The sequence below is a fragment of the Argentina silus genome (assembly GCF_951799395.1).
Source record: "Argentina silus genome assembly, chromosome: 3".
Taxonomy (NCBI): Eukaryota; Metazoa; Chordata; class Actinopteri; order Argentiniformes; family Argentinidae; genus Argentina; species Argentina silus.
The window spans coordinates 14,069,211-14,093,077 of NC_139657.1; the positions used below are offsets into that span (position 1 = coordinate 14,069,211).

At 42.0% G+C, this 23,867-nt stretch overlaps 3 protein-coding genes across 3 annotated transcripts; 1 reads left to right on the top strand and 2 right to left on the bottom strand.

The window, feature by feature from the left end:
* Positions 1-86: 86 nt before the first annotated feature.
* LOC310801686 (uncharacterized protein) lies at positions 87-11,584 on the bottom strand. Its single transcript, XM_083665765.1, has 20 exons — positions 11,511-11,584; positions 7,686-7,853; positions 7,459-7,562; positions 7,157-7,265; positions 6,826-6,942; positions 6,133-6,194; positions 5,673-5,837; positions 5,367-5,558; positions 5,118-5,217; positions 4,709-4,850; positions 4,292-4,475; positions 4,031-4,130; positions 3,693-3,826; positions 3,484-3,521; positions 3,214-3,326; positions 2,471-2,616; positions 2,265-2,359; positions 1,928-2,006; positions 1,372-1,480; positions 87-1,002 (listed from the first exon to the last, which is right to left on the bottom strand). Exons 1-20 carry the CDS (start codon positions 11,581-11,583, stop codon positions 929-931), a joined length of 2,304 nt encoding a protein of 767 aa, XP_083521891.1. The 5' UTR covers position 11,584; the 3' UTR covers positions 87-928.
* A 2,405-nt stretch (positions 11,585-13,989) lies between these two features.
* Positions 13,990-16,037, top strand: LOC310802167 (zona pellucida sperm-binding protein 4-like; the record flags this gene model as incomplete). The annotated part of the gene is made up of 8 exons (XM_083666459.1): positions 13,990-14,001; positions 14,109-14,276; positions 14,704-14,801; positions 14,901-15,058; positions 15,133-15,325; positions 15,532-15,676; positions 15,764-15,812; positions 15,925-16,037. 8 exons carry the CDS (start codon positions 13,990-13,992, stop codon positions 16,035-16,037), a joined length of 936 nt encoding a protein of 311 aa, XP_083522585.1.
* A 1,473-nt stretch (positions 16,038-17,510) lies between these two features.
* tmem263 (transmembrane protein 263) lies at positions 17,511-22,752 on the bottom strand. The gene is made up of 3 exons (XM_083665609.1): positions 22,596-22,752; positions 20,754-20,821; positions 17,511-20,165 (listed from the first exon to the last, which is right to left on the bottom strand). Exons 2-3 carry the CDS (start codon positions 20,812-20,814, stop codon positions 19,864-19,866), a joined length of 363 nt encoding a protein of 120 aa, XP_083521735.1. The 5' UTR covers positions 20,815-20,821; positions 22,596-22,752; the 3' UTR covers positions 17,511-19,863.
* Between the last annotated feature and the right edge of the window lie 1,115 nt (positions 22,753-23,867).

Sequence of the window (23,867 nt, forward strand, 5' to 3'; positions counted from 1 at the left end):
CACTATATTGTCCAGTTAGTGACTCTAGATGCCATACAAAGGAAATGTCCCTTCAGTGACCAGTGAACACACCACACATATTAAACAATAAGATTTATTGCTTCAAATGTTTTAAAAGGACCAACATCTTGATTAAGTATTCACAATTTCTTTGACAAAATAAGGTTAATTTCTATTAAACACCTACAAAAATATCTTCATTACAGTCAGAGCAAACACAAAGGTGTGGACACCCCAGTGCTTTTCACAAACAATGAGTTCAAAATATAAGAATACAAACCTAATTAGTCTTTGCGCATAAACCTCAAACCAACTGTGTCCATTATCAACACTCGAATTTAATTAATTCTCAGTTATGGTTTAAATGTTATTTATATATTATCAATGGGTTGAACACATCACGATAACATGGTTGCTTAAGAACAACACTCACAGAAGTGACTAGTGATACAGTGCAACAGAGTGAATACAGTACATATCGTATCAGCTGGAGTTATAATAACAAAAGTTTAAAAAGGTAAAATCGTGGGCGCTTAGTGGCGTAGCACACTAATGCGCATACCATATAATCACAAGGTTCCTGGATCAATTTCGACCCTCGACATATCTTGCATGTCATTCCTCCTCTCTCTCACCCATCCTTCCTGTCAATCTCTACTGTCTATCCCAATAAAAGCAGAAATGCCCTAAAAACATATATAGAAAATAAATATATGCCTCAAAATGTAAAGTATGTTAATTAAGACTGCAAATGAGATCAAGTCCAAAATGATTCTAAATGTTGAAAAGGTATGATCTTGAATGCCACATAAAGGAGTCTGATATGCACAAGTCCAAAATGATAATGTACAAAAAGGTATGACCTTGAATGCAGCTCAGTCTGCTTGTAACAGGCAGGTTCTCAAAAACACATGTAGACTATGTCTTCTTAGCAGCCAGCAGGTGACGGGGCGAAGAAGTACAGAGCCAGAAGGATGAGGTAGACTATCACAAGAGCAGTGCCTGAAGGGAAAGGGAAACAAGAGCACAATTAACACACACACACACACACACACACACACACACACACACACACACAGCAAGAAGGTCTGAGCATTGATTACTTTATCTTATGGTGACTGATGGATAGATGATTCACTTACTTACAACAAATGTATTTGTTGTAAGTCGCTTTGGATAAAGGCGTCTGTTAAATGCCATAAATGTAAATGTAGAGCAGGTTTCTCACTATTCTCTGGACAATACCTTCTCCAATCTCCACTAGAGGGCAGTCTATCACAATCAGATCATAAACAATCTACAAATAAGAAATAAACTGTACATGACTCTATTATGGATAATATGTACAGGCATTCAATGTGTCCCACTTACCCTGGAGGTAGTCAGACTTGCCGTCCATGAAGATGTAGTTGACGAGGATCACACTGAAGATACTGGCCCACAGGTGCAAGTCACTGAATATGAGCACAAAGCCCACATCCTGTCGCAACACAAAGACAGGAAATGGCTTCATCTGTAGGAACTAAGCAGCAATATTACCGTTAGAGATATAGATCAGGGCTGGCTTGTCCTGGGTGGCCACAGTGTGTGCAAACCTTTGTTGCGACACATCTGATTCATATCATGAACTCATATCTTCAACCAGATTGACCAATCAATTGTTGAAGCTTTGCTGGAACGAAAGCCTGCACAAATGGTGGACCAGGATTGGCCACCAATGATTTGGACCGACTGATGTTGCTATGTTGTTGAAGTGGTGAAAGGTGGAGGTGTGGTGTAGTGACAGGTGTAGTGTAGAAGTGTAGTGTACAGTAGTGACAGGTAGAGGTGTAGTGTAGAAGTGTAGTGTACAGTAGTGACAGGTAGAGGTGTAGTGTAGAAGTGTAGTGTACAGTAGTGACAGGTAGAGGTGACTGTAGGGTCTTACGTGGAAAATGTTGAATAAGACGAGCAGAGGGATCTGGAGCATGCAGACCTGTACAGCGATGCAGGTTCCCACCTCCAGACTGAGAGGAGAGAGGACAACAGGAGAGAAAGAGAGACAGTTATTTACTCCAGAAAGGTTGTATTCCTCCCTTCAGCCCTTCTTCATCTCCTTCACAAACTGTTTTACCACTAGTCAACAAGTTATCCTAATGACAGCATCATTAATTTGTTATGAGTTGCCATAAGCAGACATCATACATATGAAACACATCTGTCATGTCATTATGACACTGTTATGTAACCCTTATGAAGAAGGGTTCAAAATAATAAGGACGTACCTCAAACTGATATTGTTCTGAAGGGCAAACTGGATGCCATTGACTATCTCTGGGATCTCAGGCACCATGGCCAGAACAGTCACTCCAATGAAGTACTGGTGGTAAAGAGAGAGAAAAACCATAAGACTAAGACCAAGTCCATCCTGTATTAGGATGGTTTATGTGTGTGTGTGTGTGTGTGTGTGTGTGTGTGTGTGTGTGTGTACCTGAGAGATATTGGGCTGGTTCAGTATGGGCTGGATGTGTTCAGTAGTGAGGTCAGCACAGGCAGACATCAGCAACGTTGCCATGATGAGGATGACCAGAGCTCTCCACCGTGACCAGTGCACCACTGCACCATGGTGGCCCGCTACTGCAGGGACAGATGATAGTGTAACTACATTGTGACATAACTGAGACATTGTTGAGTACACAAATTCTGTGGTGAGCATTGAAGTGAACATTGCTTTCAATAGTCACATTCTGTACAAAGGAAGAAATGGGAGGGTTGAAGGTGTTTAAAGGGATCGTTCAATATTTTACAATTTATAGTCAGTTTATAGATGGTTCCTTACCTTGAAAATAGTCTATGGGCCAGGAGAAACTGTAATCCTGATTCCGATTAGTTTAAATAACCACTACTAACTTCATCTCACCTTAGCCACCTCTAACAAAAACTATGGGTGTGATTGGGGATCAAAATTAACTCTCTGACTTGGTTGGAAGTTACTTGGTGATTTACTCAAGGTGATTTGGCCGCAAATGTTGAACCATGCATTCCAGTTTCTCCTGACTACTTTCAAGGTAAGAAACCATCTGACTATAAGTTGTCAAATATTGAACTACCCTATCTGAAAAACAAAACCACTCTTACCTGTCTTTGTTTTCTGTATTTTTTCTGTATATTCTATGTGTGTGTGTGTGTGTGTGTGTGTGTGTGTGTGTGTGTGTATGTATATTTCCCCCTTACCCTGTCCCTCGCCGACCTGGATGTCATATATGTGCGAGTGTGTCTTCAGTGTGAAGATGAGGCCGATTATGTAAGCCACAGGCAGGAGGACAGACACCGTATACACCAATGGCCTGAGATTGCACACAAGCGCACACAGATTCACAGATTAATTTCAGGACACAGATGCATCCCCTATTATAGCTGTAATTTAAAATCATATTACATAAACTCTGTGGCTGAAATTACATAATTATATAATTGACAACCACTTTCAACTCTTAAACTTACTCAATATGGCTGTGGAAAAGAGTGTAGTTGTTCTCACTCTGTTGGAAAGACATAGAAACATACATTGAAGTGAAACATACATTTTATATTGAACGATACAAAAGTGTGTAACAATGTGAGAAAGCCTTCCCTGTGCTGTTTTAAAGAATGTTACAGAGTGAAAAAGTGTTTCTAGGTCACAGAGTGTTTCTAGGTCACATGTCACTGACCAGGTCATAGTGGCAGTTTCGGCAGACGAAAGGTCCGCTGGCGTTACTGGTGGTATTTCCCCCGGTGGAGTTGGTGCAGCCCTCACACACCAGGTTCCCATAAGCCTTAGAGAACAGTGTGGGGGCAAACACACCTGTAGAGAGAGGGTGGAGTGAGGATCAACCAGCAAAAACCTTTTGGGATTTATTATCTTATAAATCTGCAGCTAGATGATAACATAAGTTAATATTCTATAAAAATCATTATACTGTCATGTCCTGAAGACAAACATTATGACCATATCATGATTGGTGTTGGGGTTTGTGGTGAGGGTTGTGTTTCGGTTTTGGGATCTCACCTCCCACAGAGATGAAGAGCAGGGAAGAGCTGACCCCCGTGGAGCGACTGTTAAACCTCTGCTCGCTGTGCTTCAGCCCTCCGATGATCATACAGATCCCCTGAGAGACAGAGAGGAAGACCATTGATCACTAACTAGGTTTCTCTTTATGTGCCATGTGTTTGTGTTAATTATGTGTCAACACATGAGTGAGTGTGTGTGTGTGTGTGTGTGTGTGTGTGTGTGTGTGTGTGTGTGTGTGTGTGTGTGTGAGAGACTCACAGGGATGAAGAGGATGCAGCCGAGCAGTGTGCCGGTCAGTGCTGCTTTGACGATCTCCTGCAGACAGCCGTTTTCTGCTCGGTGACCCCTAAGCAGGGCAGTGATGTAGAAGGTCATCTCTGTGATGGAGCCGAAGGTCGCGTTCACCACAGCTCCCACAGCAAAGTTACTCTGAGCAGAGATACTGCAGAGAGGAGAGACATTATGGCTCTTTTCTGTGTATATGGTTGTCACCAATTAATTGTATCTGGCTTCAAATGCAAGACACTTCTTCAGAACAGTATTCCTCATATACAGTATGTTTATGTGAATCTGTATTGTTTGTGTACGTGTGTGTGTGTGTGTGTGTGTGTGTGTGTGTGTGTGTGTGTGTATATACTGTATTGTAGCCATATGAGCGACAGTGAGTGCAATCACCTGGCGATGCCCATGCCGATATAGTAGGAGAGAGGGATGATGGAGATGACTGCTGTGGCAAACTTAACCTCAGAACTGGCAAACTGGTTGTCTTTGTCTATGTAACCGATTACCAGGGCAACTATAACCAAAGGGAGAAGGTCTGAAGGGGAGTTAAGAAAGTAAACCCTGCATAAACTACTGCATAAACTAATGCCTTGTTGGAAAACAACCTCTAACCCCAGTGTTTGTAGATATAAAAGGGACCAGAGATGTGTATAAGCAATACAGTGTTCCACCTTGCAGTGTTTTATGATGCAAAGGTGTTTACTTGGTTAGACACAACAGTTACAACAGTAACAACTTTGCGAACACTGTGTCGAATGCAAGTGAATACTGAGCCAGTTAAAGGCCTCTGGTTAAAGGATACTGACAGCAAACACGTTGATCCCATCCACGGTGTATTTGTAGTAATACCAGTTCACAGCATGGTAACAGCACAGGAACGCCCGAGTCTCACAACCTTGAGGCTGGACAGAAAGGAGAGACATAGAAAGACGAGTTGGTTGGCTGACAAGACTAACCAACTTAAAACCTCATCGGTTGAAGAGTAGGAAACCCAAGGCATTAGGTATTGGACTGAAACAAAGGCCTGTACACCCAGGTCCAGATGTCTTACCTTCCTCTGTGTGCCTGTGGAGACAGAGATGTCCTCAGGGGGCATGAGAAGGATGGAGCTCAGGGTGCGGGCGTTCATCTTGGCCACAGGGATGGTGAAGACCAGCAGCCAGGACAGCAGGCAGACCAGGGAGTGGACCACGGCCAGGAGAGGATACCCCAGCAGTAGCCACACATACGTGCTCACACGATGCTACATCCCACACAGGACATATCAGAGATAACTTACAGTATGTTCGATTTCCATCTAACCTTCATCTATCCAGGTTAGTCTCAGGGTCCCTGTGTTAGTGGTGGAAACTCTTACCCAGTAGGGCTTGTGTGGAGGCCCCAGTGGCAGCTCTGGTACTATCAGCCCCTCTGTGGGCGAGGGCAGCAGGATGGCCGAGGCCTCCTTGTTGTCCTCCACCTCCTCTGGGATGGCCTCACAGTGGGGGAACCTCCCACAGCACCTCCTCACCGCACCTCCCATCTGGAGGCGGGACAGAGAAATAATTTAGCCTGACCCAAACATAACCCTTAGTTCCTGGTTGTTGAAGATGCTTGTCTTCAAACTAAACAAAACAAAACAGAACAGAAAGAGTAGATCTAGTCTGGTGATGGTGAATGGCATGTGGTTGGGAGAGGAAACAAAGGCTTCTGCTTTCTATAGCCACCAGACACTGAGAGGCAGGGGAAATGAGAGCCTACAGACAAGTTCTATTGTGATGCATATCTGTGAGTGAGGAACTTTAGGGCAGCTTAGACTCAACACAACACTACTGTACCTCCTGTATGGACCTCCCGAATGGCCACAGGAAGTACCATGACAACCTGAAGCAGAGCTTCCCTTAAAAAGAGAGAGGAAGAGAGTAATGATCAGTTCCAGAATTATCATATTTTTGTCATGACAATTATCATACTAATTGTCAACCAAATACAGTACAGGAATCACTTTGATGAGGAGAGTAAAAGGATTTCATTGGTTCATTTAATTTTAAGTAATTGACATCACATGACCCAGCGCATTATAGGGTACAAATGGTGTGTTCATGACAAGTCAGAAACTTGGAAATACAACCTCAGAGTAGGAAAAATCAATTTGAACGGCCCTCCAACTCGTAATTACTAATTGGGAAACGCAGGTATCATCCTCAAGCTCAGAGTTGTAGTTCTCTGACGTTATGTCAACAAGAAAGTAACCACGCTCATGGCAGAATTTTCAGAAGCTCCCGCTAATGTGAAGTGGAAATATAACAACAATATTAATATAATTATAATTATAAGCTGTTGAATACACACAAGTTTGTTTTCGTGCACAATAATGCCTTCTGGTGAGTTGCAAACTTGAACATTAGCCATCACATGCGAGCGTTCATGTTGTTTGGAGTTTCCGACCTCAAATCATCAAGTATGAGTTTCCGAGTTGGTCATGAATGCACCAAAAGGCAACATTTTAGGAATCTTAAAGTGGTTCATACCGTACGGCACTCCAACAATGGTGATGAACATCAGAATGCTGACCAGAAGGTACACCAGAGACACCCACCAGCCAAATAAAAACACATACACAATATTCCCACATGTGATCAGGCGACCTGACAAGAGAGAGAGAGAGAGAGAGAGAGAGAGAGAGAGAGAGAGAGGGGCAGGGGGGGGTGAGGACAAAATAGTAATGATGTAATGAAGTCCCATATGAGCCATGATTCACTCATACTGAGGGTCACAGCTCTCAAAGGTAACCTACACATCCATGCCTTTGAACATCACTCCACCTGTACGCACTAGCACTCACACATTCACTCAAAACACCTGTGTGTGGTTTGATGACGTTGAGCTCGGAGTAGAGCTCCTTCACAACGTCCGATCTGTCTTCAAAAGGACGCTCAGTCACATGACTCTTCCACTTCCTGAAGCCAAACTGAGACCAAATACACACACACACACACACACACACACACACACACACACACACACACACACACACACACACACACACACACACACACACACACACAGTGGGATTGAGAAAATGTCATAATGGGCTGAACAGAGTACATACAGTATTTAACTTTTATTTATTTATTTAACCCATTCAGGACTTCCTCACATACCATGTAGTTGTTGACTAGTTTGTTGGCTTCCACTTCATTTTCTGCCCTTATGGTGGTTTTGTTGGTGCCCTCCTGCCATATGTCTTCACTGTGAGGGCTTTGTCCTGAGAGGGGAGAGTAACACATCGACACAGGTCAAGCGGTATTTTCTACCTCGGTCCATTACGAGTAATCTTGAACTAGGAGCAGGTATAAGGAATTGAAATGGAACAGGGCCCAATACCCACGTCTCTGTATGGATGGACATTTGGGCGTATAGGGTCCTGTGCGCAGGGAGGGGCAGGGTGAAGGGGTGCGAGTGTCCACCAAATTGGATTGCAGGCCGGGCACACACAGCCGGTCACATAGTGGCCCATGGAGGTGACCCCCCCTGGGATCCCGGTCCCACAGGTGATCTGCATTGGGGGGTGTAAAGGGGGGGGGAGGCATTTAACAAAATACATGTTGTACACTACAGTACTGTAGTAACACAACATAAATATACAGTGCCCTCTATAAGTATTGGAAAGAAGAAGCATTGTGTGTTCTTCTAGCTAGCTCTATACATCAACAGTTTCAATTTGAAATCAAACTGTGAGGTTAAAGTAGAGGTTCTCAGCTTTAATTCAATGTTTTCTTTTTTCAGATTGATTCCACCATTTCGAAATTACAACCTTTGTATACATAGTGCCACTATTTCAATATTATTTTGGAAAATTGGCTTGACGAGTGTTCTGGTTAGTCAGGTGTGTTCCGTCACATCATTTGTGTAGGAATAACAAAGCTGTCAATCTCTAGTATTGATTCTAGACTTTGCATTTCCCTTTGGAATCTGCTATTGGTGTCTGTCAACATGAGGACCAAAGAGATATCAATGAAAGTCAAAGAAGACATTATGAGGTAGAAATATCAGAAAAATATATCAGAAACATAGCCAAAACCTTAGACTCACCAAAATCAACAGTTTGTAACAGCATTAAAAAACAAAGAACACACTGGTGAGCTTAGCAATCGCAAACAGGCTGGTAGGCCAAGGAAAACTTCTACAGTGGATGACTGAAGAATGCTCACCATCATTAAGAAAAAACTGTCCCACAGATCAGGAACCCTCTCCAGGAGGTATGCGTGAATGTGTCAGAGACTACTGCAGAATACGTCACCAGCCAAACTACAGAGGCTTCACTGCAAGGTGCAAACCACTAGTTATCTTCAAAAAAGATGGTCACCTAAAAAGCCTGCAGAGGTCTGGAAAACAGTCTTGTGGACAGATAAGACAAATATTATGTACCAGAGTGATTGCAAGAGGAAAGTTTGGAGAAAAAAGGTTCAGCCCAAGATTTACAGCATACCACCTCATCTGTGAAACATGGTGGAGGGGGTGCTATGGTTTTTGGCATGCATAGCTGCCACAAGAACTGGCTAACTTGACTTAATTGATGATGTTACTCCTGTTACAGAAACATCTTCTCTGCTTGAGTACAAGCAATTGCCTCCACATTGGATGGTGCTTCATCATACAGTAAGACAATGACTCCAAACATACTGCCATAGCAACTAGGGAGTTTGGCCAAGTCAATCTTCAGATTTAAATCTCTTTGAACATGCATTTCATTTCCTGATGATAAGATTTTAGGCAAAAAGACCTCAAAACAAACAACAACTGAAGATGGCTGCAGTACAGACCTGGCAGGGCATCACCAGAGAATATACCCAGTGTCTGGTAGGGTCAATGGGTCGCAGACTGCAGGCAGTTATTGCATGCAAAGGATTATTAATTGTTAACCAAATACTAAACATGAATACTTTATTTGGGTATTATATTTCCTAATACTTTTGGAGCCCTGAATAGGGGGACTATGTTTAAATGGTGAACCCAATCTGAGAAAACAAACAAACATTGAATTAAACCTGACAGTCTCTACTTTGACCCCATTTTTGTTTGATTTCAAATCCAAACTATTGGAGTATAGAGCTAAAAGAAGACTAAATGCTTCCTCTTTCCAATACTTATGGAGGGCACTGTAGTTGTGGTACAGGTTAATAAAAGCATATAACACAAACCACTGGCTTTCTTTCTTTATCTAAAGAAAAACTAAGAACAATAGGCCACAAGACAATCAGGACAAGGATATAGGCTTGGTCTGGCATATATTGTTCTAGTGAAGTGCAACTAGACAAACACCATACAGTACATCAGAGACAATGTCTCTGGACTGCATGTCTAGGAGAGGAATGTGACTCAAGTCCAGTAATTACAGGCTCGTGCCACTCACAAGTCTATGTCCTCCACTGCTCTGTACTGGATATAACAGGAGCTGCTGTACCTAATTACTGACCAATCCCAAAGACTGCAATAGACAGACAAAAGCTGGGCTTGTTCACTAAAAAAAACTTTCTGGAAACAACAGATGCATGACTGGTGAGTAAAAGGGGGAATTATACAGAACTGCTCTCTGTATTCTTTTTTCTCCCCAACCACAAAGGTCATGTAAATGGTACATTAAGAACTATCCTTGTTACCATGAACACAGATAAGAGGCTTTGCTTTATCCAATGTTGACTCTTGCTAAACATATACAGTCAGCACCTGTGCAGAAAACCCCTCAAGGCTACTGCTAACTGCTGGGTCATTCCATGTCAAATCAGCAAGCCATGACACCCTCCATCTCAGATTGTTATGAAATGGTTTCTGTAGTTAGAATCAGGTAAGATAAGTATTCCTGCATCATTATTTTGTAGAAATATAGTTTCATGTGTTTTCTTCTTTTTTAAATATATTTTTAGGACATTTCTGCTTTATTGGGATAGAGATAGTAGAGATTGACAGGAAGGATGGGTGAGAGAGGAGGGATGACATGCAGGATATGTCGATGGCCGGAATCGAACCAGGGACCTTGCGATGATATGGTATGTGCCTTAGTGTGCTACGCCACTGAGCACCCCAATATAGTTTCATCCCTGAGAAATAAGCAAATTGATTGTTCCCAAATTGGCAATTTTCATTTTGTGGAATTCTAACTACAGAAACCATTCCAGAACATCTGAGATGGTGGGTGTCAAAATCCTCTTTGTCTGTTGATTTTGGAATAACCCAGCTCTGGTTTTAGGCAGATTCATATGGTACACAAAGGTCAGTTCCATACATAAGGGTTAACATATTCTGGTTCACCAGAATCCGGAGAGTGTAGTCGGCCTACGTCTCTCTTACAATAGAGCCTGGTACATAAGGCTAGTAGTATACATGTCCCCTGACACACAGAGACAGATGCTACTGCAATGATTGACAAGCTTGTCTGGAACACATAGGTGGCCTACATTGCATGGGAGCACATGAGTCTGGATCTAGGTTGCCCCCTAGTGGAAGGGGATCCGGATTGAGTGATCCATTGAATCCTGCAGTAAACCTGTCACAGCTGCTATGGCTGTGAAATGCTGAGGAAAAAGGGACTCGGTTGACATTGACTGTGATTCTGTAACTAGGCCAACACACAAATCCTGCAACAAAGCAGAGTATGTTACATTGCAGCCTCTTTCCTAATTTGCTGACTGATTTTAACCATAAAACAGGAAGCAATGTGGTGAGATTGAGGGTGCATCAGCCTCTTTTCCACTAATTGGAAAACACACAAAAAATAAAATAAATATGGCAAATGCCTTGAAGGGAGTTACTGTCATCTGGCTCTTTCACACGAATACAAAATAGGTAAGGAAACCAGAAGAGGAAAACACTATACTAGCCTATTGAGATCCCTTTATTCGGCTCCCTTTATTCCATAATCAATACTTTTTAAGGGTGTAAACAGGTGTCTCTAAGCAGGATGACGGAAGCTTTTATCGTAACCAATAGGATGGGATTCCGTATGACACGTCACAGGTTTATTTTGATTTTCGGGAAGGTTCACTCCATGGGGCGATATTATTAAACCGTTACTGTTTGTCAGAAGGGCGGATAAGAGATACATCTTTACAACATTTACACTTAAGTATAGAAAGTGCGACATAAAAAGTTTTGCATCGAATAACACCGCGTAATCTCTTAAGAACACATATCGACCTCTATTTCGTTGCCTCACCTTGACTGTCGGCGGAAGATCTCCGTCTCCGGCTTTCTGTATCCGTGGACATGTGTGAGCTAGAGAGAGCCATCTCGGTCTCGGTTAGTATTGAGTCCCATTCGTTGCCATCACGCGCTCCCTGCTCATCTCTCGTCGTCGTGCGACTCGAGAGTTTCTGCGAGCGCAGATTAGGCAACTTGGAATTATGGGAAGTGTAGTGATTCTGCATTTCACTGCGCTATGTTGCACCAGTCATTATGAAATAAACTTCCTTCATCCTATCCAGTTCTCCCATCCCGCTATCCAATAGAGTTTATAGTTGTACAAGCATTTGGTCTCAGGCTTTCTGCATAATGAATTGGCATTTACATTCTCGGTCAGATGAAACAGGTGTATCAAGACTGTAGACAGGGGTGAGATGTGATGTGTGTGTGTCAGGCAAAGAGAGGAAGCTCTCAGTGACAGTTGGTGATACTTGTTGTGGGCAGGCTTTTGTTTGTTGTTTTTGTGGTTGGACTAGCACCTTGAGTCCTGGAAGCCACATGACCATCAGATTAAACACAGTGTAGTTGTTGTCTGCCAATTCATTAATTCTCTTCGGGATGTCTTTAGAGGTTTGAGGTTTAACATTTAACAGCAAATATCAATTGCTCAAGTGGTTTATATAGATCTGTTAGTAAAGGTTAAAGTCCTGTGGTCTTTGCTCACCATTGCCATACACGCTTGGAATAAGTCCATAAAATGGAAGCAGTTGTAAACTGATTGAAAGTGAAAGTGTCTTTCTTGTTTCATACCTTGAGAACCATACCCTAAAACTTAAAGGATAGAAATAGGCTTATATTTTCATCTCTGTTTTTCTTGTTAGTGAGAAATGTTAGAGCTTCTTCACATGGTTTCTCCTACCACTGCTACGTTGACTACACTCAACTCGTTCTCTCTTTCCTCCCCTCTGACACACAGGTGGCGACACATGTCTCTGCGTGTCTTAAAGACATTTCTGCTTGGATGTCAGCCCACCACCTCAAGCTCAACCTTAACAGGACTGAGCTGCTCTTCCTCCCTGGGAAAGCCTGCCCTCTCCAAGACTCCTCCATCACAGTCGAGAACTCTACTGTGACCTCCTCCCAGACAGCACAAGAATCTTGGGGTGATCCTTGACAACCACTTGTCCTGTGTGGTGAACATTACAGCAACAGCACGCTCCTGTAGATTCTTCCTCTACAACATCCGAAGGATACGTCCACTCCTCACGAGAGAAGCAGCACAACTCTTGGTCCAGGCACTTGTTATCTCCCACCTTGACTACTGCAACGCATTCTTGGCCGGGCTCCCCGCCTCCGCCATCAAACATCTGCGGCTCATCCAGAATGCTGCTGCCCATCTAGTGTTCAAGCTCCTCAAATTCTCCCATGTCAACCCCCCCCTCCACACCCTTCTCTGGTTCCCGGTAGCAGCTGAAGACCCATCTCTTCAGGCTACATCTTGACTGTCCCTCCTAAAGACCTCTTCACCCCCCACTACCCCTCTGTACAGTTCCTGTACTGTTAATAATAAAGCATTCTGACTGCCAATGGCACCTGGTCCTAGCATAGATTTTTGCTTGTGATGATGGATAGATGATTCACTTACTTTAGACAAATGTACTTGTTGTAAGTTGCTTTGGATAAAAGCGTCTGCTAAATGTCAAAAATATAAATGTAACGTAAAGCTTGGTAACATCAAGAGCAGCAGGTGTGAATGAGAAATGAAATCGTTCAAAACTAGTTCACTGGAGTCCTGCGTATTGTATGAGCACTTCCAAAATAAATATTTGTTATCAAATAAACATTTTGGTCACAAAGACCTTTGTCAAGGCATTTCAAATGTCTTTGTGACCGAAACATTGCATTTGTCAATAAATGTTTAAATGTCATACCATCAACCACCCCCAATAAATGGGCCTATGTGATAGGACAACTGTTTTCTGTACCCTTGTCACACCAACAAAAATGCTCTTGATATAAGTTACCAAAACATTGAACCTACTTGTTCAATTGAAAATGCTTAAAACATTTGAGAACATTACAAACTCTGAACACACCCCTGGGGGTTCTGGGTAACTGAAGTATGCATGAGGGTTGGATGGAAATCAGTGTTTAACTAAGGAGGCGGGGTTTTCAACAGTTTAACCATGTATAAAAGTGGCAACAAGCAGCAGAGTGGACTTTGTGGATTCTTCCAGTTACCTCCTGTCGTGAAGCCATGGTGATGAATTGGAGTGCCACCTGTTTCGTGGCATTAGCCCTACTTGGATGTTTGTCTTGGAGTGGTGGACAACCCCAGAAACCACAGCCTCAAAGAGCAAATAAAGCCAGATTCACGCCCGAAGTGTCTCCCCAAACCACAGACATAACATGTTCTGTTGAGGACCGGATAAAGGTGGCGTGTGGACCGACCAGCATTACTGCAGAAAATTGTAGAGAATTAAATTGCTGTTTTGATGGACGGCAATGCTATTATGGAAGGGCAGGTGAGTGTTTGACCAGGTAACATTGGTTCCGTATAGTCAGTATTTATGATAGTCCTTTCTTTCAATGTATACCTCTTTTTTCACCAGTGACTGTCCAATGTACCAAGGATGCTCAATTTATAGTGGTGACAGCCAGAGATGCTACCCTGCCCAACCTGGACCTGGAGTCAATCATTATGCTGGGAGGAAACGATGCCCCCTGCAACCCTATTGCTAGCAACTCACAGTTTGCCATCTACCAGTTCCCTGTCACTGCCTGTGGCACCCTCATTACAGTAGGACATGTGTTTGGTTTAATTTGAGTATGCTGAAATTAGGGTTGGGGTCATCTGGATTTCAATTCAGTCAATTCAGGAAGAAGATTGACATTACAATTCAATGTTCACAAAAAAGGAATTTATTTTCAATGATTTCTCAAGAAACTGAATATCAGAAGATTTTCCTTTTTTTGTAGTAGTTGTAAATTCAAATCACTTCCCGAATAGGCTGAATTGAAATCTAATTGACCCCAACCCTGACTGGAACGGCCTCTAAATAGTGGTGGGACATGTAGAAGAAGAAGAAGAAGGAGACGAAGACTGTTTATTTGGCCATGCAATCAATTCTCATCAATTGTAGGAATGTGATACGTGCACACCCCGGGCTTTGGTGCAAGGACCTCTTTCTATATTTGTACAATGTAAGACATGTTGCTTCTTGCAGGAGGAATCTGGCACCATTGTCTATCAGAACAGGATGATCTCCACATATGAAGTGGCATTTGGACCCCGTGCCATGATCACAAGGGACAGCCACTATGAGTAGGTGATTTTTTGTCTAGAATGGCCTGCTTTGAAGTCCAACTTCAGATTCTGAAAATTGAAATTCTGAAATATCTAACTATCCTGCTTCCTTTTCAGAGTGCTCTTCCAGTGTAGGTATCTTGGCATTTCTGTTGAGTCAGTTGTTATTCAGCTATTGGGATTGGATCCCCCCCCTCCATTTATTGCTTCTGGACCCCTCCGAGTGGCACTCAGACTGGCCAATGGCGAATGCCTCACAAAGGGATGTGCTGATGGTAAGCACTTCTCATTTGGATGTTTCTCATTTCATAATGCGAAATAATATGAACCAGATTCTTCACTACCACAGATGATGTGGCCTACAGCTCTTACTACACGGAGGCAGAATACCCTGTCACCAAGGTCCTGCGGGAGACTGTCTATGTTGAGGTTAACATCTTGGACAGGACTGATCCCAACATTGTCCTGACTCTGGGCCGCTGCTGGACCACTAACTCCCCCAACCCTCACAACCTGCCCCAGTGGGACCTCCTGGTTGATGGGTATAACCTTGCCACTCTACTCTCTCACTTTTTGCACCATGTAGCTGGGAAAATCAGATGTATTTTTAGACTAAAGAGTCCAGAGATTTTTCTTGAAATGTGCAGTTTGTATTCGTCTCTCTCCTTACCGCTACCAAGTTAACCAGGTGCTGTTCTTGTTGGCTCTGGGCTCCGATCATCCTGACTCTGGCATGTTCGCTCTCCAGGTGTCCCGACAAGAATGACCATTACCTCTCCACCTTGATCCCTGTGAGGCCCTCCCCCGAGCTCACCTACCCATCCCACTACAGGCGTTTCAAATTCCAGATGTTCACCTTTGTGGATTCCACTCTGAATCCCACGAAGGAGATGGTAATGAGTGCAGTCTAACTCTGCAGTTGAACAAAGCCAGTAATGTTACTGATTACCATACTAACAGTTTTGTTTTGTTCTGGCCAGGTGTTCATCCACTGTAGTACAGCCGTGTGCAGCCCTGACGAAGGCTCATGTGAACCGCAATGCAACAGCAATAGGAACAGTGGGTTACATTTCATACTCTGTACAATAGTTTAGGGTCTTGTCTATGTACAGTACTGAGTGTGTGTATGATTGTGTTCTAGGGAGAGATGATGCTGCAGCCAAGAGGAAGACTACCAGAGGGACTGTGGCTTCCAGCGGGAAAATTATCTTCCTGGCAACTGGGGAAGAAGGAGCCAAGGTCTCCACGCAGTGACTTAGCAATACCAAGTAGAGGACTGATATACTTTAAACATGCTTCAGTTTCACGAGATTCATTATATTAGACAAATGCATTCTGCTGAATAGGCAACTGGTGAGGTGTGGTCTGACTCAATAGTAATGCTCAGTTCCTTCTGGTAGGAAATGGTCATTGTGAAAGAGCTGGCTGTACTCTGACTTTACAAGGCTTAAAACAATATGTATGTACACGTCTATTTCTTGTCATTATTGCTTGACATTATTTTGTGCTTGTTTGCATTTGTTATCAAGTGTTATTGGCGTTTCCTTTTGTGCCCTGGTCAGGTGAACTTGCGGGTTGAGGTAGAAAACATTTGGACTTCTCTTTATAAAAAAAGAAGCAATTACTGAAATCAATAACTGATAACACCTACAATGACTGTCAAAATGAATGCTTAGGATGGCTGTCTAAATAACCAGATCAACATATCCCTTGTAATGAGCAGCCACATATCATTCTCTTCCCCCTGTTCTGCGCGGAGAGCGTCAGATATGGGACAGATTTGTTCCATAATTGCTCAAATGTATTGTCTCTCCCCCAATGCTTTAGCATTTTTGCTTGACTTTGGTAGTTTGGACTATAGATAACCTACAGTAGATATATATTCCACTGTAGATAGAGGGGTGGATAGATAGATGGATCAATACATAGACAGACACAAATTACCCTAAAATCTCACTCCACTCACAGTTTAAAAAGTCTAAATAGTATAAACAATCTGAATGAGTCCTTGAAGTGGAGTCAGTCTACACATTTTGAAGTTAAAGTGAGTTGTCGAGTTCTGTAATTATTCTAAGATGTGTTCTGTAGGTATCCTGTTGTTTTTATTCAAGAGTTCGGAAAGTTCCATAGCAGTTGCATTAACAATGGAGCTTATAGAATGTTGGCCTAAATCAACATTACACCTTATTAACAGAGGTTTTTGAGTTACAAAAAGCTGAATATTAAAAAAAAAAGTGTAATACAAGCAATGCAAGTTAGACATCTGCAGTAGCAGTGGAAGAATTATGTTGACAGAAAAAAGTAGTATGAGCAAGAACAATAGTTCACTTATAACTGATTAGCAAAACATGGTGATAACTTTCCCTCATCCAATAATCATTAACCCAGGAAGTAGCTTTGAATCAGAGTAGCCTATCGAGGGGCAAATTCAATGGCCCCCTCTCAATTGTTAGAAACTTGATTCCTTGTGTCCGCTCCGTCCTCCACTTGCTTCCTTATCAAAAAGTATTGGAGGAGAATATCTGAGAGGAGGAAACTAGATCTTCTCCCCCAATGTGCTTTGAGTAGGAAGCGAGTAGAGGACGGATGAAAGGATGCGAGGAATTTAGTTTCTAACAATTGAGAAAGGGCCAGTGTGTCAATATCAAGCCAATTTATGTCAGCAGTGTGTGGAGTGATACCTAATAGAAAATGAGTGAGAGGATGACAAAAACAGCCAAACAACACTCAGATGAAAAATGTTTATTTAGGTTTATATATTTTTTTCCCCTCCATCAACTTACATTGATACATGACTTCCATTCTACCTTCAGCACCTTGACACGAAACCCAAGAGGAAATAGAGTTGCAGGATAAGCCCAAATTCTCTCTGCCTTCCCATGTGTCCCAACGGTCTTATCTGCATGTGAAATTATTTTCTTTTGTGAAATAGAGGAAAAGGGTAATTCATGGAGGACACAAAGCCTGAACAAATAAAACATTCTCTGTCATATGTGAAGTAAATAATAGCCTTCCAAGAGTAAACACTTAATTTGGAAAGTCCCCATATGATACTCAACAAACTACTGTATCAACAATCTTAAACCTAAACCTTACCCAGCAAATTGTTGTACATGGAGTAGTAGTTAATAGCTTGGGCAGGGGACTATGCAAGGAAAGTGTGGCCAGGCATATATACAGTAGTAGTTATACCCAATTCAGACTAGATTGTGGACTCACTGTATAGAAAATATGTCTGTGTTTTATCAATACCAGTGACTGCAGACCATAAGACATTAACATCTATAACCTTTTTTTTGGTCTGTAATAGAACAAGTGGACTATAGTGCCCTCCATAAGTATTGGAACAAGGAAGCATTTTGTCTTCTAGCTCTATACTCCAACAGTTTGAATTCAAACAATTACTGAGGTTAAAGTAGAGATTCTCAGCTTTAATTCAATGTTTTATTTTTTTCAGATTGGTTTCACCATTTAGAAATTACAACCATTTCCCCCCCTGTTTCAGGGAACAAGTAATATTGGAAAATTGGCTTGACAGGTGGTTAGTCAGGTGTGTTCTGTTACATCATTTATGCAGGCATAAGAGAGCTGTCAATGTCTAGCACTGAGATTTAACTGCAGCAGCAGAATGTATTCTGAAGTGTACAGAAACATAAGTGTCTGCTGAAGTACAAGCAAATACTTTCAATCTTATTGGACAGTGCTTCATCATACAGACCCCAAACATAGTTCTAGAGTGGCCAAGTCAATCTCTAGATTTAAATCCAATTGAACATGCATTTAATTTGCTGAAGAGGGAACTTCATGCAAAAATACCTCAAAACAAACAACTGAAGATGGCTGCAGTAGAGAACATACCCAGCGTCTGGTGGGGTCAATGGGTCGCAGACTTCATGCAGTTATTGCATGCAAAGGATTGTCGAGCAAATACTTAACATAAGTGCTTTATTTGGACATTGGATATGATTTTTTCCCAATACTTTTAGAGCCCTGAAATAGGGGGAATATGTTTAAAACATTTTGTACTTTCTAAATGTGAAACCAATCTGAAAGAAAAAAACCATTGAATTAAAGCTGATAATCTCTACGTTGACCCCATAGTAATTGTTTGATTTCAAATCCAAACTGTTGAGAGTATAGAAGACAAAATGCTTCCTCTTTCCAATACTTGGGGAGGGCACTGTATATCTTAAGTGGTGGTTTTACAATATAATAAATTGGTTTAGGCTTTCTCAGGAAGAAGGCACCTTTTGTAAAGCTTGTATAGCATTGAGTAGCAATAAAAACATCCAAAAACTCCACTTCTGAGATTTTCCCTGGTGGAGAAAAACATCTTTCTGGCTTTTCCACACTACACAATGAACAGAGGTTTGAATTCAAATGATACACAAAACAAAAAACTGTTCAACCAGCAAAAACATACTGGTGACATTGACTTCCCAAGCAGTGCATTTAAATCCGCAACAGCACTGGAAGTGTTAAAGCCCAGCGTGGTGATGTAATTCTAAGGGAGCTGGATGAAGAGTGTGGTTTTGGGAGATGGCAGCCAGGCTCACTGCAACGCCCAGAGCAACACAATCAGAAATCTCAGAGAGACAGAATCAATCAGAGAAGAGTACAGCCATCAACACCCAACTGGCATAGAAATGTTCCCCAGGCAGTGCCTGTGGTTGGGGCTACACTGGCTTCCATCTTATCCCTGCAGAAACAAAACCCACATGAGAAATTCAGTCTTCATTTACTGTCAGAATTATATCTCTGAATCGATCACTGCTTGTCTGTCAGGTGGAGTTCAAGTTAATCTAGAACTTAACATTCACAGACTCAGTCATATCATACTCCAACAGTTTCAGGTATTTGTTATCATCACAGACAAATATGGGTGGTCCCTGCAATGCTGAGCAGAAAACTCCACATAAAGTCTCCCCCTTGGTGGCCAGGCCAGATAGTATGGGAGTGGTCCATAGACACGTGGGGATCAGAGCGTTGAGGCTTCCACTTCTTTCATAGCCCTCCAGTCCCCTCCTCACTGTAGACTAAAACAGACAAGAACAACCAAACCCAGCACATCACCACTTCCTCAGTCAGACTTGTCCTTCTTCTTGCCTCCTCCTCCTATAGGAACTCTACTGGCCACTGCTGAACCAACTGCAGACACTCCTCCAGCTACAGCACATACTCCTCCTTTAACCAAGCCCACACCCATGGCAGGTACAGAGACAACAGTGGTGACGGCAGTCTTGGTCAGGTCCAGACTCTTTCCTCCAACCCAGGCCACCCCACCAATCGTCGCTCCCACGGCACCCTTAGTGACACTGAAGAGGCCTCCTGACACCCGAGAGAACATGCTGGGCTGGGGCTGAGGGTGGTCCTTATTGGTGTCTTAGGAAACAAGAGGAAATAGACCACACAATGTTACTGCTGAGTGAAATGAAGCAGCGGAACATATCATTCATAATGAGGAAGAGTAACACATAGGAACTTCCTCAGCTTATTGAAAAGGCCTTTGTGACTAACTGATTAATACTTCATAGAAGCTTGAGTCAAATCACAAAACAGGTCCTCTGGTCATCACGTGCATTAACCACATGATAGAGTAGCCCCACTATGCTTAAGTTAATTATAGTGCCCTCAATAACCCTTATTGCCTGCCTTATAAGAAAGGAATCACTGTGATGGGCAGGAACAGGGGCACCACAAAGTGGAACATATACAAATTGAGATCAAGCACGATTTATTGTGGGTCTCAGGATACTTTTATACAGTAGGTGTTAGTAATATCTTCAGTAACAGCTTGCCATTTAAGTTAGATTAAATGGCAAGCTAGACACAGTGTTAGATTGGTCTTAACACTACTGTTTCCTTGTTTTGAGTCAGTGTCTTGGTGTCAAATGTTCAGTTTAGACCTACAAGCTATACTCTAAGACCTAGTGTTCATCTCTCTGTGGTCACAAAAGAGGCTGACCTTACCTGCTGGTGGCTCATCTTTCAGGTATGCAGGTACATCCTGCTGCTGCTTGGTTTGACTCATCTTCCCTCTAGGCAGGGAAAAATAGACAATTAATTCCTCAAGGATTGTATTCTCTACAGTAAGTTACTAGGCTACATGTGCAATGTCAAGAAAACATCTTCCTAAATGATCCAGCAACATAACTAGGCAACTAATTGATTATTAGGAGCAAACATACCCCACAGAGCTGATAGTTAGTTCAATTGTTCTGGGAAAACAAGGCAGAGTTTGGGTGTGCTGCCTACATCAACACAAAACAAGGCAGACCTGTTTAGGCAGCAAGTCATGTCTGCTAACTGTTCTAGGCCTCATTTAGCTACAGATTTAGCATGATAGCCTACTTGCAAAGAGCATACAATTTGAGGCCATGTCATTCACTGAGACTTCTCATTACAGAGCTGTAGCAAAGCTGGCCTGTGTGTTTCCAACAGCACACATGGCTTTACATACCCTAGTAGCTAGCTATGCATGAGGCAGTAAGGATGACATCACAAACTTGAGTTGCATAACTTACTTCACATGAAATTGACTAAGACTGGCTGGCACACTTTGTTCCCCACGTGGCTCCCACAGTTCATCATACAAGGATGAAATACAGTATTGCTTTATTGTGCCAAAACTCCATTGTCCTAAAGACAGTTGAGATGGGTAAAATCTAGCCGGATAGCATCTTCCTCTCTGCAGTCCTATGGACAGATAGTCGGAGACCATGTATCGAAATAAAGTGCATCTTGCATGTAAAGGGAGTTAGTGAGCTAACTTTGACCAAATTCCGAGTTGAGTTAGAGCTAATGTTAGTTCGCTAACTCCTTTAGCTCGCTTTGTAATATACTCCTCGAGTGCGTTTTTTTTTTGTTTTTTTTGCAAGGCGTCAGTAAATGTTTGTAATTTTTTTTTATTATTCTTTTTTAAATTACAAACTGTCTGTGTCTTTGGCGGCGTCATTTTTATTTCGATGACACGTCATGATGGCAAAGTCTCCGACTATATGTCCATCCTAAAAAATAAATAATAATCTTCCTTTCTTCTAGCATTGTGATTACCAATAGCCCCTGGTCCGAGCATAGATTACTTTTTCTTATGATGACTGATGGATAGATGATTCACTCACTTGTGTTACAACAAAATGTATTTGTTGTAAGTCGCTTTGGATAAAGCCGTCTGCTAAATACCATACATGTAAATGTAACTAGGACTGGATAGAGGAGAATGCTATCTGGCTAGGTCAAATCCAATCCATCCTTCGGTAAATAAATACCATTCAACTACATCTTGAAAATAGCTTTGTTGATATATCAGCATGTCTTTCATACGTGTAATGTAAAGTGGTTAAATGGGTGGCTCCGTTGCCGTCTCATTACTAACTGACGTGGCAACTAACTCCAAAATGAAACATCATTGTAAGTATGGAGAGCAAGTCAGTCAACTTTGACTCTTGCTACAGTTTCAGACATTTAGACACATAAAACCCCCTCAACACTAGAGCATATAGGCCTACAGTTATAAAAGCAAGATTATAACTTTTAACTTGATGGTTTCCTGATTGCAAGCTAGTTTAATATGGCAGACACTATTAGCCAAATAGGTAGCTGCGTGCCCCTGCCATGGCAAAAACAATGCAAGCTACAGTTAGTTAGCTAGCTAGGTAGCTAGCTACCAAAAAAACTGAGTCAACTGAGTAGCTAGCTAGATTGATTTATGACAATACCATAATACACAAAAACAAATATGTGTACTCCACACAAATCTATACACAACTTTACCTAGTGTATCTCTTAAATGAGGCTGCCATTGCAACTTACCTTGATTATTCCTTCCTGCGAACTGGCTAGCTACTCTCTACTAGCTACTGGTGACGTTGCAGTTAAGCGAAACGCAGCTGTCAACTTTTCTTTGAACTTCCAACTAGCCAACTAGCCAGCTTCCCTGCTGGAGTCGCTGCCTGGGAACTTCGGTCCCCACCCCACCACGTCAGAGACGAGCAAGTGAATGCCAGTAGCCACTTTTATATGAAAACTATCCATAAAGCAAAGGTCACTTGAATATTCTGAACTTTTCCCTTTATATTGACCTGTCTGTACAGTAGATGTAAGTAACGTACTGGCGCCAAGCTTGCGCCCAGTTAGTGAACTTCTAAAGTAAGCTACTATTGATGTTTTTACCTCCCTTGCAACAGTATTAAATAGTATGGGGCTTTGAAGCATTAAGATGAGCAGGGCTAACTGTCTGGTGTAACCTCACTCATAACCATTTTTCTTAGTATGTCTGCAAGGAAGATTGGATTCTCGTGAAATGCCAGGAGGCAGGAGTTGTTCTAGCAAGTAAAGAAAGACGTATTTATATCATGTTCTAATAATGTACCTCTTCCTGTATAAGGAGGGTACATCGTGTAAGTTATATAATGGAATTCATGAACGCAGCAGTTTACAATTAACTTGTTTTGCAGTAAGAAACATCGCACACGTTCTTCCATTCTACCACTAGATGGCACCTTTGGACCATGAATGATCAACACTTCAGATTGTTGACTATTTGCATCTGCAGAGAGCCATTGGCATCTGTGTTCCGTGAATCAACAACTTACAATATTAATACTTCCGGTTTTGTTTTCGCGATTTCAAAATAAAAGCGTGAGTTATTTTTTGCTCAAATAAGGACACATTACCGAACATAAACTATATACAATTGAGAAAAAGTATTTTTTATCATTACAATGGACACATTGGTGCATGTAATTTTCATTTTTAGTACCAATCTACTCTGCAACATTTCTAGAATATGGATCAGGTGAGTTTGAATATAAAGTAGTGTCTTACCAAATGTTTTACTGTGGCCAACCAGCTCACAGTGCCCTATATGGACTGCATAGAGTACCTATTATGGACTGTACAGGAATATTTTTCCTGCTCAACTCATCTCTAGTACCACTCTACTTGGGAACTTTTAGAATGTGGATCAGGTGAGTTTGAGTCTAAAGCGGTGCCTTGCCAGTCCATCATTCTGAGGCAATACTATTTCATCAGGGTAACTAGGATATTAGAACAATTACAAACCCTTATTGGGCAATACTATAT